The sequence below is a fragment of the Symphalangus syndactylus genome, chromosome 3, assembly GCF_028878055.3.
Source record: "Symphalangus syndactylus isolate Jambi chromosome 3, NHGRI_mSymSyn1-v2.1_pri, whole genome shotgun sequence".
NCBI classification, from domain to species: Eukaryota; Metazoa; Chordata; class Mammalia; order Primates; family Hylobatidae; genus Symphalangus; species Symphalangus syndactylus.
The window spans coordinates 30792397-30810405 of record NC_072425.2 but is presented as its reverse complement, the minus strand read 5'-3'; the positions used below and the strand labels follow the sequence as shown (position 1 = coordinate 30810405).

The 18009-nt window shown below is 53.4% G+C and overlaps 1 protein-coding gene across 8 annotated transcripts in view; it reads left to right on the top strand.

Annotated features, from left to right (window-relative positions):
* COL27A1 (collagen type XXVII alpha 1 chain) overlaps nucleotides 1-18009 on the top strand; it is a 158221-nt gene that overhangs the window by 70683 nt on the left and 69529 nt on the right. For all 8 annotated transcript variants that reach the window (XM_055271342.2, XM_063636822.1, XM_063636823.1 and 5 more), the window contains 9 exons: nucleotides 5279-5332; nucleotides 6024-6068; nucleotides 9799-9852; nucleotides 11175-11228; nucleotides 11858-11911; nucleotides 14417-14470; nucleotides 14638-14691; nucleotides 16351-16395; nucleotides 17667-17720. In XM_055271342.2, coding sequence (XP_055127317.1) covers nucleotides 5279-5332; nucleotides 6024-6068; nucleotides 9799-9852; nucleotides 11175-11228; nucleotides 11858-11911; nucleotides 14417-14470; nucleotides 14638-14691; nucleotides 16351-16395; nucleotides 17667-17720 — 468 coding nt within the window. The remainder of the gene's footprint in view (nucleotides 1-5278; nucleotides 5333-6023; nucleotides 6069-9798; nucleotides 9853-11174; nucleotides 11229-11857; nucleotides 11912-14416; nucleotides 14471-14637; nucleotides 14692-16350; nucleotides 16396-17666; nucleotides 17721-18009) is intronic.

The window sequence follows — 18009 nt, the reverse complement described above, 5'->3', positions numbered from 1 at the left end:
TGCATGCAGACTGAAGCCAAACCTTCCTTCCTTCCCCCGGGTCCTTGCAGCCGGGAGGAAGGGCGTGAGAGGACAAACTAACATTTATTGAGCGTCTGTCTGCTATGTGTGCAATGCATGCACTGGGCTGGGGAGGCCTTGCGAAGCCAAGGTCACCAGTTAGAGAGTGGAAGTGTCGGGCTTGTCACCAGGGTCCATGTGCCTCAATTCCAATAAGCCACCGGTGGCTCCCTGCAGCCTCAGAGGTGAGAGGGCCTCCACACAGCCCTCTTTGAGTAACTGAAACCCTTTGGCAGGCCCTCAAGAAAACCGTGCCTGATTCCAGAATCTGCTCAACAAAGACGATTTCTGTCCTTTCTATTCAGAGTGACACAGAGGAGATTTTGGCTCCTCCACAATTTAATGAGACCCAAAGAACATGTGATCTGGCCACAAACCCAGCATGTGAGGGGCAATGGATTTGTCCACCTTATTCTGCCACTAAATGATCACCTGGCTTTGTTTCCTTGTCTATAAAGCAAAGTTAGATACCCTACCACCTGGCATGCACCAAACCCTCTTGTGCCCAACCCTGTGCCGAGTTTTTAATTGTCACAACAGCCCTCTGAGGGTAGGAAGTGGGGCCACCAAATTACACTTAAGGAAACTGAGCCTCAGAGAGGGTGAAGTACCTGCCCAAGGTCACACAGCCAATCAGCTGGACCTGGCTTGTCACAGCTCACACTCTCCACTGCGGCACTATATCTCCAGCTCCTCAAGACTTCTGTGCTGAACAGAGATAGCGGGTGTGTGACAGCGTGGACTGGGCAGTGCGAGGGCTGTTCTGGTGTGAGAGATGGTGCTTAGTAAGACCACACAGCAGCCAGAACTGACTACAGCTCCAGGTCCCTGTCCCTAACCTGCCTGGCATTGTTGGCCTTCAAAGGCAGTCCTCAGAGGGATTATAAGTGAGCATGTTTAGCTTTCTTTTTCACCATCATAAAGCCACTTTTACCAAGCACTTCCTCAGAGCTGTGCCCTGTGCTAGGCACTGGGGTCACAGAGGTGAGGTCCTCAGAGCAGGCACCTGCCTTTGGGTCTGGGGCAGCACAGGTGGTGGCCCTATACGCACATGCAGAAAGGATGGTCAGTGTCAGAAGGGCCCTGAGCGAGAGGCATGGGGCTCTGAGGCCTGACAGCAGGGACATGACCTGGTCTTGGGGCCAGGGAAGTGATGTTAGCGCTGGAGGCCGAAGGACAAATAGGCATTAACAATGCCAGTGGAGGGCACGGCACTCTGGGTTTAGGAAACAGCTTGAGCCAGGGTTGGGGAGATATGTCAGTGGCTAAGTATGTCGCAGCTAAGGAGGAAGAGCGGGGCAGGAAGGTGAGATGTGTGAGCACCATCATGAAGGATGGGCACCGGCCGTTCCCCACGTTAGCCTCCAGGGGTCCACTGGCTGGCAGTCAGGGGAGCACAACTCAATTTTTCTGAGTCTCCAACCTGACCTGATGCCCTATCTATGTGAGACATAGCAACAGGAAAGGCAACCTTGAGCGTTTTTTTTTTTTTTTTTGGTCAACAGCCAACTCAGGCCTTGTGAGCATGGACTGTAGGGTCAGACAGACAGACAGATGGATGGATAGACCTGGGTTCTGGTCCTGCCTCTGCCCTCTGCTTATTACTTGATCTTAGGCAGGTTACGTCCCCTGTCCCTAAGCCTCAGTTTTCACATCTGTAAAATGGAGTGGGACTGACAATGCTTACCTCCTGGGGTCACTGTGAGCAGTTGGTGAGTGTCCGAGCCACGAGCATTGTCCCTGGCATGGCAAAGGTGCCCAGAGTGACACTTAGCTATTGCTAAGGAGGGTTCAAAGTGGATAGCGTGCATCTGGCACACAATGGGCGTTCTTTAAACGGTGACAGACAGGGCTGATTGTGTTCTTGGTGGGAGTCAGTGAGACGAAGGGCACAGTGTGTCGTGCGGTGTCTGGGAGCTTAGAGAAAAGTGGAAACAGGATCCAAATTAAGGGACTTACTCATTATTCTTTCTCATGGGGACATGACATTCTGAGTGGCTCCGGCCAAGCTGGCCTCGAGGGTGTCTGGTACACAGTAGATGGCTGCTCTGCAAGCTGCCCTCGAGGGATGCTGGCCTGGAGTTTCCTTTGTTCCTCCCAGAAATGCTTTTGTAGCCCAATGTGGGGGTCCCACCAACACAGGGGGACCTGCCCTATGCAAGCTGGCACCTTCTCCGGGTGTGGCCTGCAGGCAGGGGTCTCTCTTCCAGATTCCTTCTCCCCTGGGGTTGGATGCCCATGCCAGGTCCCTGCCCCCACCACACACAGACCCCTTTGGAGAGACCTGCTGAGGCAGCAAGTGGGACCTGGGGAGTGGGGTGCTGCACCATGACTCCCCGAGGCCCCACACAGGTGACCATCCGGCCTGCACTGAATTCAGTCCCATACAACAAGCCACTTCAGGCCTGGAGGGAGGAAGAAAGAGCCTGTGTTCCCGAGCTGCTGGCGACCCCTCTGCCTGCCGCCCTGCCTGGTCCCCGTCAGAGCAAGACTCCTCCAGCAGAGCCCGCTCTGTTTATTTGTGCATCAGGGGGAACTCTGATTGGGCCACCCTGGCTGCCTTTGTCCAGGAAAGGAGAGAAGCAGCAGCCAGAGGGGCCTGTGGACATGCGGCTCTCTGCAGACAGCTGGCCTCCCTTCCAATCCGGCTTCTCTCCCTCCTCTCCAGAGACCACCTCAGAATGGCCTAAAAGCTCTGGAGACAGGCTGCCTAGTGTGAATCCCAGTGGTGCCCCGACTCTGTGATTTCGCTGGAGCCTTAACCTCTCAGAGCCTCAGTTTCCTCATCTATGAAATGGGGACAGTAATAGACCGATCTTGAAGGGCTGCGGTGAGGAATTACTGGGTTAAGGCAGGTCAAGTGCTCAGCACAGTGCTGGCAACTGGCATTTGCTTATTATTATCACCCGTTAAACTGAGCCCTCACTTTCTCAGTGAGATTATTTGATGGGACCTGAAAGCAGAATTTCTATCTCTCTATTTTTTTTTCAAAGATAGGGTCTCTTTCTGTCGCCCAGGCTGGAGTTCAGTGATGCTATCATAGCTGACTGTAACCTTGAACTCCTGGGCTCAAGGGATCCACCTGCTTCAGCCTCCCCAGTAGCTGGTACCACAGGCATGCATCACCATGTCCAGCTAATTTTTAAATATTTTCTGTAGAGATTGAGTCTCCCTATGTTGCCCAGGCTGGTCTTGAACTCCTGGCCTCAAGCAATCCTCCTACCTAGGCTTCCCAAAGTGATGGGATTATAAGCGTGAGCCATGACGGCACGCTGGGCCTGAAAGCAGAATTTCTTAGCAAAGGCTCAGCTGGGAAGTTTTGTTTAATCCAATCAAATGGGAATCCTAAAGTCCAGAAAGGGGAAGCATTTGCCCAAGATCACACAGGTCAGGACGGGCCAAGGCCAGACTCCAGTTGTTCTGAGGTTGGGAGAGTGAGAATCAGCATCATCTCAGGCAGGCTGAGCTGCCATCTGCAAACTCCACACCGTCTGTCTGTCCCTCTTTCTCCTCGGGGGCATTCCATCACATAGTCCCCTTGGCCCTTCCTGCAGGAGCCAGGCAGGAATGTGATTTTTCATTCTCTGCCTGGCCTCCCTCCGAGACGTCTCCAGGCAGCTCCGACAAGAACTCCAGTTCCCATTCTTGAGCCTGGCTACTGGGGCAGCCTTTGTTCCTCCAATGCTTCAGAGCTGTGCCCCCACCTCAGAGCACTTGCCAGGGGCCTCCGTAGAGCCTGATTGGGTAGCGGGAAACAGAGGCCCAGAGAGGTCAGGCACATTGAAACCACACAGCAGCCAGACACTCAGATCAGTCACGGAGGATGGACAAGGGAGAGAGGAGGGTATTTTCAGGGTCTCCCTTTCTCTGAGTGCAGACTTAATGTTATGGTTGTGGCTGAGGGAGTGGCCAGAAGTGAGATTTGAGGGAAAAAGCGTAGGCTGGTTAAGAGAAAAGTCAGCCGTTTCCTCACTCTGTACCAGGGTTCCTGGACCTTGGCACTACTGACATTTGGGCTGGATGGTTATTTGTGGCGGGGGCTGTTCTGTGCACTGCAGGATGCTAAGCCACATCCCTGGCCTCTGCCTACCAGATGCCAATAGCACCTCTTAAGTTGTGACAACTAAAAATGCCTCCAGACATTGCCATGTATTTGCATGTTAAATCAGTTACTCCTGGAAACAAGGCTGGCAGGTACACAGTATTGTACGTCCTCACTTGTCACATGAAGAAACTGAGGCATGGAGGCATCAAGTTCCCCCAGTTCACACAATGAGTGAGTCCCAGAGGAGAGTGGGATCCAGTGGTCTGCTGTCCACTGGTTGGACAGAGAATGAAAAATCACATTCCTGCCTGCCTCCTGCTGGAAGGGCCAAGGGGCCTGTGCAATGGAATGCCCCTGGGGAGAGAGAGAGAGGGACAGTGTGGCGTTTGCAGATGGCAGCTCAGCCTGGCTGAGTGCTTTCCAGAGTCTTCCTTGCAGAGGAAAGAAGGCTCTGGAAAGGCCAGGAGGGGCATCATGGGGACGGCACTCAGCCAGGCTGAGCTGTCATCTGCAAACTGCACACCCGTGAAGGGAACTTGGCTTTCTAGGTCGGGAACTCCATTTTTCTCACCTTGGACCGGCTGATCTGATCTGAAGCTGGGTCTCCAACCTGTGGTCCGGGATCTGCCAGCTGATTGTAGTGTCCCACAGGGTCCACCGTCAACCCTGGGATTTCTGGGATCAACAGCCTCACTCCTTAATTGCTGCCCTCCTCAGAGATAGCCAAGCCTCTGGGAAGCAGGAAGTGCCTCCCCTCATGTAGCCGGAGGAGTCAGAACTCCCATTTATGCTGTATTTAACTCTTACAGCAGCTCCCCGGGGGACAGATAGAGAGAAAGCCTAAGGGTCCAAAATAGTCAAATGAAAAGCCCTTTGTCCCTGACACGGGGTAAAGAATTAGATATAGGAGAGAAATATTGAATATGGAAAGGAATGGGGATAGGGGAGGGGCAGCAATCTAGAAATGAGCTTGGATAAGGATCTTTATGAAGTTTATTCCGGCACTTTAGTGAAGGTCTCTGAATGAAGAACATTCTAGATTCCGAGATCAATCCTACAGAGTTGCGTCTTCGGAAGCCCAGGCCCAGGGACCTTGGGGATTGTCCCCACCACCCAGGCCAGCCTCCTGTGGGCCACTGTTCATAGCACCCTCTTCTCTTTCTCTCCCCACAGGGTGACTTAGGAGTGTTGGGTCCGATTGGCTACCCAGGACCCAAGGGCATGAAGGTAAGCAAGGGATGTACCCCGATTCAGGCCTTGTCCAAGCTGGGCACCCCCGACCCATTTCAGCCCAGAAGGAAGGGTGACCTTAGATGATGTTGGGGGAAGGGAGGATGGCAGGATGCTCAGAGGGGTGCTAGGAGGAAGCTGGGCAGGTCAGGAGCTGTCAGCTCTGGCCTCAGAGCCAGGCATCATCTGTATGTCATTTAGGCCAGACATCCTCCTCTAGCTGAGCATGCGTCTGACATGGTTCCAGGCCTCGGGGCACCGGAAGTCCAGTGGGGGACATCACCAGGGCCATAGAAACTACCATGGCAAACCAGTGAACTCAGCCCATCCCTGAGTGGGAAAGGCGTGCAGCAGGAAGGCAGGCCAAGACTGCTAGACCACATCCCAGGGACGACCCAATTTAACCAACGTGCATGTGACACGGCTCATTAAGCCCTTCCCTCCCCACCAGTTCCTTCTTCCTCTGGATTTGTCTGCAGTGCTGTGGTTCACTGCCTCTTCTCATCCACATCTTCAGTCCACACCGGTGCCCTGTGAGATTGGAGTCATTTGCCCCCTTTTACAGATGTGAACACTGAGGTTGGGGGATCTACCATAGGGTCTTGCAGCAAGTCGTGTTTAAGCCAGGGCTCCTGACTTCCGTGGCCTAGAGTCCCATCACAGCTGGCCTTGGGCCTTTGTCTTGCAGGGACTGATGGGCAGCGTGGGGGAGCCCGGACTGAAAGGTGATAAGGTGATCTGAATACTCCCTTATTGCACTGTGGTTTCTCTGCATGCCACCCCCCTCTCCGCCTGGAGGCTGCTGCTGATTTCTCGCCAGGTCCACTCCCCTGCACTCTTCCTGCCTCTCCTCTGGCCTCCCCTAAATCTGTGCTCCCCAGCTTCTTCTTGGTCACTCTGGGTGGGGCTCAGGCAGATGGTTCTGGGAGCCCGAAAACCTCAGCAGATAGTGCATGAGCATCTGCTGCAGCAAGGAGGGCAGGTATGTCAAGACAGGGCTCTGAATCCAGAGAGCAGAGGTGAGGCCAGCATCTGGGCTTTGAAGGCAAAGCCACAGAGCAAGGAGGGTGGCAGTGAGGGCACAGGAAGAAACAAATCTACATAGATCACCCTGGCATGAAATTGGGAACCCCAGAGAGCGTGTCGACTGGAAATGCGACTCTGAGCCCCTGACCTGCTTCTCCTCCTGCTGCCATGGGGGTGGCTACCCTTGCCATGTGTCCTCTGTACAGCCCTGTTGCTGAGCTCTCCCTATCTCACCCTGTGCCAAACCAGAGTTGGAAGTGGGAAGACAGGCCCTGGGGGCCCAGAGCGAAGCAGCTTCTGAATACCAGAGACACAGGGTCCAGCAATTGTGCCCTGCTCTGTGGCTGTCTTCCTGCCTAGCCTCTTCAGACCCTTGGCAAACCAGGACCCCCAAAGGGGGTGCAGGAGGGGTTCAGGGCAACATTCCAAATATCCATGAGACATCCGAAGGACTGACTGCTGCTCAGCCCCTCATGTGGTCAGGTGACAAGGCACCTGCCTCTAGGTGCCTCTGCTTCCTCCTACACCTGAGTCATAGGGTCAGGTGCCATGCTGGGCACCATCTGAGTGTACCACATGGATCCACCCATTAATCCTCCTACGCACTATGAAATAAGAAGCTTGCTTGGGCGGGGCACAGTGGCTCACGCCTATAATCCCAGCACTTTGGGAGGCCGAGGCGGGCGGATCATAAGGTCAGGAGTTCGAGACCAGTCTGGCCAATATGGTGAAACCCCGTCTTTACTAAAAATACAAAAATTAGCCGGGCGTGGTGGTGGGTGCCTGTAATCCCAGCTACTTGGGAGGCTGAGGCAGGAGAATTGCTTGAACCTGGGAAGCAGAGGTTGCAGTGAACCAAGATCGTGCCACTGCACTCCAGCCTGGGAGACAGCAAGACTCTGTCTCAAAAAAGAAGCTTGCCTGAGGCCACACAGCTGGTAAGTAGAGAGTTACCTGGCTCCAGAGACCTCAACTGTGAAGCAGAACTAAGGTCAGAAGGTCAGAGCTGGTGAGACTCTGGGAGGTCACATTTCACAGTGCCTACGTCTCACAGCTGGAGAAAGGAAGACCCAGAGAGAGAAAGAGATTTGCAAGCCCCCGGACTCTTAGAGCATTAGAATTGCTGGGTCAAATGGACATATCCAGATTGTTTTATGCAAGCCTATCCCTGGGTAGCCAGCTGGGTGCCATGCCAACCCCAGTCCTTTCTCTATCTGTTTCTACCTCTTCCATCTCCTCCTGTCATGGCCAAGCCTCCAGCCACAACCCACCTCTGCCCCCCTTGCCCTGCTGTCTGCTCCCCCCCTCTGCCAGAGCCCTCCCTCCTTGAAGGGGCTTTCTGATGGAGGCAGGGGGTTCCCCACACCTACCTGTTTATCCCAAGGTTTGAGACATCAGCGCTCTGGAAATGTTGAAGTCATGGACGAGAGAGAAAGGAAGCCGGGGAAAATGAGAGTGTAGGCAGTGAGCTTTTTATAGGCCCCTTTGCGGAGCTGGTCTCAGCTCAGTGTTGCTTCAGGAACATGGAAATAAATGTGTTACATGGAACTCGGCTGGCTTGCCGATGGGAGTTGCCTGGGACATTTAGAGATGTGAAAACGCTGGAAAAAAAAAAAGGAGGAGGAAATTATTTTCATGCCCATAGTTTTTAGGAAAATCAAGTGTCTTTAGGGGAAAAAAGATAGGGGGAGAAAGAAGCCCCTTTTCCTTTGGTGGGGAGGAGCCTTAAGGCTGGGTTCCGATCAGCCACGCACACATCCGTGTCCCCTGGCCCTACCCTGGGATGACAGAGCCATCCCTTCATGTTCCAAGGTTGCTCCTGCCTCAAATCCCAGATTTTCCATGACCCAGCCTGGACTCAGTCCCACTTACAACCGCTTGGCTCCCTCTCTCAGCCTGGAGACGCATTCTGGAAGCAAAGCTCTCGCTCCAAGCCCAGCTCCCTTCAAATTCATTGTCCTGATTTCCTAGGTGCCTTTTAAACTTTCCTTGTTTTTCTGTTTTCACTCTTTTTTTTCACCCCTTCACTCCTCTCTTGGATATTTAAAAAAAAAAAAAATGTCCTGTGGTTCCCCAAACACCAGGATGTTGTACAGGATTTTCCAAATTGGAAAAACCAAAGTAAGTTCAAAAAAAAAATTTTTTTTTAATTCTGACTTTTGTTCTACTAAGGAAGTTCTTTTGTTAGGTCATGGCCTTAGCCATGTGTGGGTTTTCTACAGTTTTCCATTTTTCCTGAGTTTTTCTCCCCATTATTCCTCTTCCAGGGATGTAAATGTTTTCTGAATCCTGGGGCCGACAGAGTGTCAGTAATGTCCAATGTGGAGGGCTGGATAGGGTGAGGCGAGGGCTGTGTGAGGTGGTTTCGGCCCTAAGGGGAAGCAGCTCCCAATCTGGACTGCCTGTTCAGAACATGGCTAAAAACAGGGAGAGAGTAGAAGAGGCCTCCAGCAGCCAGAATCAGTGTCACTAAGCCTGTGCAGTACACCATGTTAGAAGACAAACACCCAGACTTAAGTCCAGACCAATTTACTCACTGTTTACACATAGTCTTAACAAGCCAGGAAATCTGATTTCCCATGCTACAGCTGATTAAAATAGTTAATTAGAAGTAGACCAGCCAGGCACAGTGGCTCATGCCTGTAATCCCAGCACGAGGCGGGCAGATCATCTGAGTCCAGGAGTTCAAGACCAGCTTGGGCAACATGGCAAAACTCCATCTTTACTAAAAATACAACAACAACAACAAAAAAATTAGCTGGGTGTGGTGGCACGTGCTTGTAGTCCCAGCTACTGGGAAGGCTGAGGTGGGAGAATCACCTGAGTCCAGGAGGTCGAAGCTACAGAGAGCCAAGATTGTACCACCGCTCTCCAACCTGGGCAACCAGAGTGAGACTCCATCTCAAAAAAAAAAAAAAAAAAAAAAAAAAAAAAAAAAAAAAAATGGACCAAAGCTGCTTGCTTGCCCACAGGAGGAGGAAGTGACAGCTCAGTCTGATGGTGAAAAATATCAAACAGCAGACACAAACACTCCGAAACCACGCTGCTGTGGGGCCCTTGCACACGCAGCCCTCACCCCTGTGTGACAACACCCATTGATGATGAAGAGGTTGAAGGATCAAACACTTCATTTGCTCTGCGTCAGTTCTCTAGGCAAGGCCAGTTGACACTGGGCAGTGGGCAGCTTAGCTTCTGTTAGTGGCGTTTTCAGCCATCCAAGCAGCCCCAGGCAAGTCTGCACATCGGCCAGCTCACCCTCCGCCACCACCTGCTTTCCTCGCCAGGGGCCCGTCCTTTCCTCTCACAAGTCTGCTGCTGGCCAGATCCGACTTGGGAAACAGCCTCGGCACAGCTGTACCTTGCCAGGGGGTCTGTGGGGGAGGCTTCCAGAGCCCACGTGGCCTCCATTGTAACCTTCTTTGCTGGTGTGTACTTAGGGTGAACAAGGGGTTCCAGGTGTGTCAGGAGATCCCGGATTCCAAGGAGACAAGGTAATTGCATGACATTTTCTCCTCCCCCTGCCCCTGCCCCTGCCCTGCTGTTCCCCTGGTCCTGGCTTCCTTCCTAGGGCCTATCATGAGCAAGGACCCACCTGTGAGACAGCTGCCTTTGAAATAATCCAGGCTTCTCCATCCTTGATCCACCCGTCATCTCTTCCTTGGACTTTACAGTGACCTTTTAACTTATTTCTGGACCCCAGCCTCTTGCTTTCTCTCTTTCTTCCTTACTGCTACCCAATTGTTCTTCGGAGGGCAAATCTCTGCTCTCCGCTCACACACCATCCCTGGCTCCCTATTGCTCTCAGAATGACACCCTGGCTCCCTAACCAGACATCGGGACCCCAGTGAGTGCATCTCTCTGATACTCTCCTGCTCTCCCCCTTACAGCCCTGCACTCCAGCCCCACTGAACCGCCTGCCATGCGCCTCTGTACACACACACACAGACTGCTACCCGCCCGGGACCCCCTCCACCCAGCCTCTCCACACCACCCTGCTCAGAGGCCGTTTTCCCCACCTGCTCAGAAAGTGGCCATTTCCCTCTCTAAGTGCCCTGAGAGGCATGTCCTCTCTTCACTGGTGGTGCCACCTTTCTCCTCTGATTTTGGGGGACTTGTACTGAGTCCCCTGCTGGACAGTGAGTTCCCTAAGAACAGGCTCCAGACTGCCCTGATGGAGCTCGGCTCGGGGTCCTGCCCTTGATCGTGAATATTTAGGATAAGGTTGAGGGAGTAACTGGCCTTACAAAGTGACGTATTGACTATGGGATCAAACCGAAGTGGCCTTGACTTCCAGAGCCCAGCTGTGGGCCTGCTGAGACTGGCTCCCCTTTGCCTGTGTCCGGCATCATGTGGCCACATCTGGAACTCTCCCGGCCAGTCAATGAGGCCCAGATGTTGGCCAGCTCTCCCTCTTCCTCTTCCCTCCCTCCTTGCTGGCCTGTCCTGACCCAGCCTTGGTATCTCCGGGTTGTGAACCACAGCAGGCCTGGCTCTTCCCCTACTGGACCCAGTCTCCAGAGTTCCCCAGGAGTCAGAGGAACCGCAGAGCCTGTGTGCAGCCCCAGGGTCCCTGATTGTTCCTGGTGAGGACAGGGGCTGCTGTTTCATGTTAGCATCTCCTGGGGCCCAGCCTATAGGGGTGTCAGGCAGGTGTGATCCAAGCCGGAGCCTGCAGTAGGGAAAGGAAGGAAGGAGCTGATCCTCCTCCAAGGCGGGCGTTCTCTGGGCCTGGGACCAGCAGGAGGACTGAGCGGCTGTTCACCTAGCCATTTCTCTTCCTCACTAACCCCAGCCTGCTCTGGATCTCTTCCAGGGGAGCCAGGGGTTGCCAGGGTTCCCCGGCGCACGGGGGAAGCCAGGGCCTCTGGTAAGTACCTGCTCCTCCAGCACCCCCAAACCTCACACTCTCCAACTGATTATGGAACGTGGCTGGGGACACCTTCACCTCCAAGACTTCATTTTCTCCTGCAGCAGAGCTCCTGGGGGCAAGCAGGGCAGGGCAGGAATGGGATGTGCTCATTTCACAGAAGAGGATACTGTGAGAGGCTCAGTAGCTCACCCAGCTTCAGAGGCAGGCCTCATTTGCCGACAAAGCTCTGATGAGGATCTGGGGTTCCTGATGCCTTGTAAACAATAGTGATGTTATCGATTACAGCAGTGGCTGTCATTTATTGAGTGTCTCTGTGCATCAGACCCCTTCTAAACTATGTTTCTTTGAAGGCTGCCAACTACCCCAGGAGTTAGGGAATTAATATTGCTCCCATTTTACAGATGGGCAAACTAAGATTCCGAAAGTTGAAGTGACTTGCCCAGGGTCCCATGGTTAGTAAGTGCAGGAGGCAGGGTTTGAATGGTAGCTCCTTCTAGTTGTCCAGGCAGATTTCATGCACATGCTTCTGAACTTTCCAACCACCCACAACCAGCGGGGGAATGCAGGGGGTTCATGGAAGGTGGGGCCTTCACCCCTGCCTGCCTGCAACCTCTTCTCTTCCACAGGGCAAAGTTGGAGACAAAGGATCCATTGGGTTTCCCGGGCCCCCTGGACCCGAGGTATGTGATGCCCCATTTCTCTGTGTCTGGCTGCAGCTGGGACTCCATCTTGTCCTTGGGAAACTGAGGCCCAGAGATGGAGAAAGACTTGCTTTAGGTCACACAGGATATGAGAGATGAGGCTGAGAGGAGAAATTCCTAGATCAGCAATCATTTATTTTCCCCTTCTGCTCTTCTGCTCTTACCCAGGGGCTCTCAAAAGTCAACAGGGACAAAAAGCTGGCCTCAGAGTCCTCTGCCAACTTTGTGGCCACCACAGCTTTGTGATTCATGAAAGCCCTCTGTGCGCCACTGTCTGGCCCCTCACAGTAGCTTCCCACATTCTCCACTCAGAGTTCCCTCTCCAAGCCCTGGAACTTTCCTAGCCACCCACAGCCACTCTGGAACGGTTCAGGGCTCAGAGCTGCCGGGTGTGCGGAGCAAGAGGTAAATGCAAAATTCGGGCTTTTGAATGAAGAGTGAGAAATAAGGATAGATTTAGCAATTCATACAGTAACTCAGGTTGAGTAAGGAGAGATCCTGAGGGTTTCTGATGCGTGTGATCATTGGCATAGGTAGGCTACACCTGAATGATCAACTCGGAATTCACACGTAATGGAGTGAAGCAAGCTGGCTGGGTTCTCTTTGACCCCCCTCTCTTTAACATGGGTCTCGTGTCTAGAGAGCCGGGCTGAGCAGGAGCCAGGGCTATTGTCCCTCTCAGGATCATCGGCACCCAGGCCAACCCCAGTTGGAGCCCCCCACCCACAACTCCCCAGCCTCCAGGTCTTGCTCACCCATGAGGTCTCTGCACCCAAGACAAAAGTGTGGCTCTGCGGATAGGCTGGACCCTTCCAAAGATCACTTCTGCTATCACTCTGATGGATGAGGAAATGTTTCCTAAAAGCTACAAGTTCTGACTTTCCACTGTGTTGACTTTGGCCATGACACAGTCCTATCTTTAGACAAATGGACTTGGCCTCTCCTCCATGGCCCCAATTCCCTCCTCTGGTCACTGGAAAAAGGCTTTTCTGAGAGTCCAGCTTTCCCAGCATTCTGGCCCGTGAGGGTGGAAGGCATGCTCCCTCACATTTATTAGGCACCTCCTGGTGCCAGGAGGCTATGTAGTATCCTCGAGATGAGAACTTGCTGAATCGCCACTACAGCTGCATGAGGGAGATATTACCACCACCAGTTTACAGTTGAAGAAACTGAGTCACAGAGCAGGAAAGTGGCTTCCTCAGGGTCACTCCGCTATGTAGGAGCAAATAAGGTCTGCTTTGGCCCTCTCCTGGGTCCCTGGACAATTTAGCCATCAGCCTCTCCCATCTTCGTGTTCTGTTTTCATTGGCTGACTCTGTAGCCGGGGGATAGCTCTGCTCAGCTGAAGGCGGAAGCTGATAAGCGCAGAAGCTGATAAGCGTGTCAGCACCCTGTCTGCTTCTTTCCCTGAGACCATGGGAGGGAGCTCCAGCTCTCCAGCACCTGGGTGAATTATCTCTCACTCATCAATGGGTTAGATGCGAGCGAGCATCAGGATTTGTTCAGCATCCCGACTGCCAAGTTCTCACTTAGAGATGGGCCCACCCCAGGCAGACTTCTTTCCCCAGAGTACAGGACCCAAGATCATTTTGGATGCAGATTTTTACTGAGCACTTGCAACTTTGCTGGTTCCATTTAAACTTAAGAATAGCCCTGTAAGGGAGGTGTTACGGGCACCATTTTACAGATGAGGAAGCTGAGGCCCAGAGAGGCTAAGGAACTTGCCCAGGGTCACACAGGAGGAGGGCAAGGCTCTGGGAACCGCGTAACAGGTCTCCAAATTGTGCAAAGACCACTGTGGGGAGAGGGAGTCCCTGTGCTCTGTGGGGCCCTAAGGAGGAACACGAGGATATTGCAGGGAAGGGAGGTGATTCCGCTCCATGTGGGAAGAACCTTCTATTGTACAGTCATCCCAGGGGAATGGCCCTCATCAGGAAGCAGGGAGCCCCCATGGGTGGAGTGGGGCAGAGTCCAACACATGTGGCCAAGATGTAGGAAGGACTTCAGCTTACAATGACTGGAGCTGAGGTTGATTAAATCAGTGCTTTTCAATGCTTTCAAAGTCACAGCAAACCCAGAAAATCATCCTCTCTGCAGGATTACTGCAGTCAAAAGACAAGACTTCTCAGCGCAAGGCGTGGCTGGCTCTGGGGAGCAATGCCCCCAGACACCCATAATTCTGACCCCGTAGCAGCACCCGATTTGAGAAATAATGACCTTGACTGTGACCTTCCATGTTACAACCTTAATGCTTTCCTGCACCGTCCAGTGTATTGTCTGAGCAACTCTCTGAAGTGTCAGGGCTGGAACCATGCACCCTGTTTTAGAACTGAGGACTGTGGGATCAAGGTGGTTAACTGACCTGCCTGGGATCCCATCCCAGCAGGATGAGATGGAAACCCGGTCAGTCTCCCTGCAAGACGCATACCCGTAGCACTCCCTTCACAGCCCCTGTGGGTGACCCTGCTCTCTGCTTCCCCTCAGGGATTCCCAGGAGACATCGGCCCCCCTGGCGACAACGGCCCAGAAGGCATGAAGGTGAGTACCTGCCCAGGGCAGCTCCAGTTGGAGGAGCAGACAGCTCTGCAGAAACCACAGGCCTCAAGGGCTGGCTGCCTGGCTTGGAAGCAGGGGGTGCCTTGCCAGCCTGTGATGGAGATGGAGGTACCGCCTCTGAGACTCCCTTTTTGTTCCCTTCTCCCCAGGGTAAGCCTGGAGCCCGAGGCCTGCCGGGACCCCGTGGGCAGCTGGGGCCCGAGGTGAGACTGTCTGGCCCCGCTCCACTGCCCATCCTAGCCTGATTGCAGCCCCCAGCCTGCCCTGTCCTGGGTACTGAAGGCCTTAGCTGGGGCTGGAGCCCCCTCAGCCAGGACACCACCCAAGGCTTCCCCAGACTTATCCACCAGCTCATCCTATACAGCCCTGCCCCATGCCCCTTCCAGGGACCTTCTCTGCCCTGCTGTCACCTGGGAGGGTGGCTTCCCTGCACCCTCCCTGCGCTGCACCCTCGTCACCCTAGAGTTTTCTTTTGCAGAACTACTGCCAATGCCATGCTCATGGTAGCAGTTTATCAGGGCATTAATAGGGCAGTAGGAATTGTCAGCCCCATTTTACAGATGAGGCCACTGAGGCCCAGAGAGGAAAAGAGACTCAGTCAGGTCTTATGGTTAGTAGCAGGCAGGGCCGCAATGGGAACCCAGGTCTGCTTGAGCCCAAAGCCTATGACATACGTCCTATGCTGTCAACTCTGTGCTTCCTGGGAGTGGCCTGGGGGCACCTCCAGAATATTACAATGACTTTCACAGTTAGTGGCAGAGCATCGATTTGCTTATTTATGTGCACTTGACGAAGTGGGTTGGGAGGGGTCTCTATGGGGCTGTTGGAGCACCAGGTGGGCACTGAATGGGTGGGCCCCTGATTTTGCCCTGTGCACGAGGCCATTCTTAGCCTTCCCGTGCCCCACCTACCTTAGCTCAGGCGCCAGGCCCCCGTGACACACAGCCCTGGGCTGAGGGTGCGGGAAGCCCAGATTCACCGCGACCGCAGGCGGGCATCCAGCTGACATGGATCCCTTCTTGGGCTGGCTCTGGGTCTGGCGGGGTCCCAGTGCTGGCTCTGGGAGCCACCACGTGGAGCTGCTTTCCTGGAAGCTGGGGGAAAGGAGCTGGGGGGTGGCTTTGGAGGGAGCACCTTGGTCAGGCCTGGCATGCTGGAAGGAGCCCATTAGGAGGCTGCCTGAGCCTGTGGGGGTGGGAAGCACCTGGAGAGTCTCATGGGCCAGAAGCGGGAAGGAAGGGGAGAGGAGGGAACGGCACCAGCCACATGCTTCTGTCTGCACTCACATTACCACTCAAGAAACCCCTATGTATGCCTCCCACTTGTTCACATCTTCATTCATTCATTCATTCACCAAACACCCCCTAGACACTGCACCATCCCGAGTGATGTTTGGGAGTGGCTGCAAGAAAGGATAAGGCATCATTGCTGACCTCCAGGAACTCAGCTGAAGCCACTTATTGTATTTGAGGATGATCTTCTCCAATCTGGGAAACTGAGACACAGTGAGGCTGAGGTCTGCCAGTGAGCAAATGGCAGAACTCAGAGCCTACATCTTTGAGCTGCAGTTTGAGGCTCTGTTCCTCACAGCACACAATGGGGTTTAACGCTCATGCCCAGGACTTCCATGAAGCCTAGAGTCTCCAGTCACTGGAAGTCACTGTGTAGCCTGGCCTCTAGGCCATGGCCAGTGGAGCCTCTGCCCTGGGTGGGGCCAGGCAGGTGGGCCAGCCATGCTGTTTCTCTTTGTCCAGGAGGGCGCTCCTCTGTCCCTCCCTTTCCCTCCATACAGGACAAGATCTCTGCAAGTCCAACTGGATTAACTTTCTCCTTTTTTCCTCTCTCGTGTCTCCCAATTCTAGGGAGATGAGGGACCCATGGGGCCGCCAGGGGCCCCTGGCTTGGAGGTGAGTGTCACTGGCCTGGGGTAGGTGGCATTCATGGGAGCTGAGCCAGCTGTGCACAGGCAGGGCAACATCTGGCCAGTGCTCCAGAGGGAAGTCATCAGTGAGGGCCTTGGACCAGCCAGAGAGAGAACTAGGACAGACCCCAACGGAGAGAGACAACAGCCAGGAAACTGACTGTCACTGCCCACCTCCTATGTGCCAGGTGCTTCATGTCAGTATTTATTCTCCTTGATTCTCCCATGACACAGGATTGCTTTCCTTGGTTTCAGTAGAGAAGAGGCAAACGAGAGTGAAGGCTTTAGCTCAACATCTCACAGCCAGGCAGTGGGGACGCCCTGCCTGGGCCCTCAGCCTGAGCCCTCTGCACTCTTCCAAGCTGCCTTCCCAAAGTCACTTGTCCTACACCCCCTCTTGATCCCAGCCATTGCATAAACCAGCAGCTCATGAAATTTCTGGTATCCAGAGCTTTTTGCACTCTTAAAAATGATGGAAGACCCAAAGACCTTTGTTTGTGTGGGTTACACCTACTGAGATTAGTAATTAAAACCAAGAGACTTTAAATGTATTTATTCATTCATTGAAGATTAATCATAAACTCATTTCCTGTTGATAAAAATTGTACTTTTAGGAGAATTCACTCTATTTTCCATAGCAAAATGATTGAGTGGAAAGAGTGGCATTGTGTTACCATTTTTGCAGGTCTCTTTAATGTCTGGCTTAATAGAAGTCAGCTGGCTTCTCAACTCTGCTTCTGCATTCAATCCACTAACAATATCGCGCGCCATGCAGCCTCGGGAAGATGCCACTTACATTTACCAGAGTGAGAGTGACAAAGGCGAATGACATCTTAGTGTTATTATGAAAATCATTTTGACCTCGTGAACCTTCTGAAAGGGTCTCCGGGACCCCTGGAGTCCTCAGGCCACACTTTGAGGACCACTTGCATAAACTGTTCCTTCCCTGCACCCCTGATCATCTGCCAAGTTCCTTTCTTTCCCTCACTCCCTGAAGGCAGGTGTCATCTTCCTCATTTACAACAAGAAGACCAACCCAGGGATTGGGGAGGCTTCCCTGAGTTCCCGCAGCTGGAAACCCTGCCTGTATTCCAGGACAGCTGGCCACCTGGTGGACTCAGGGTTCTATGCCCCTGTCCACCAGGGTACATGGCTCTCTACAGCTATGGATACCCTGTGCCAGGTCCTTGGAGCCCCTGGACCCCAGCCATGTTGTCCCTGCCCAGCTTCTCCCACTTACCTGTCTCTCTGTTGCAGGGTCAGCCTGGCAGGAAGGGGTTTCCTGGGAGACCCGGCCTGGATGGCGTGAAGGTGAGGGGACCTGGAGATCTCTGGGGACAAGAGGAAAGAGGGGATCCTACATATTTGGGCCCCAAGTCAAGCCCCAAATCCCATGGCCAGTTGTGAAAAGGGAGAAAAAAATTGGTTCCCATTTAGAACAAAGTATTGGTAAAGGAGAAAAAAAATGGACATAACCTAAGTGTCCAACTGTGGGGGATTGTTCAAGTAGTGGGATATAGTGCAGCCACCCTAGTTGGTGTTTTGGGCTATTTTACAAGATGGGAAGATGCCTGAATATGGGCTGGGGGTGGTGGAGGAA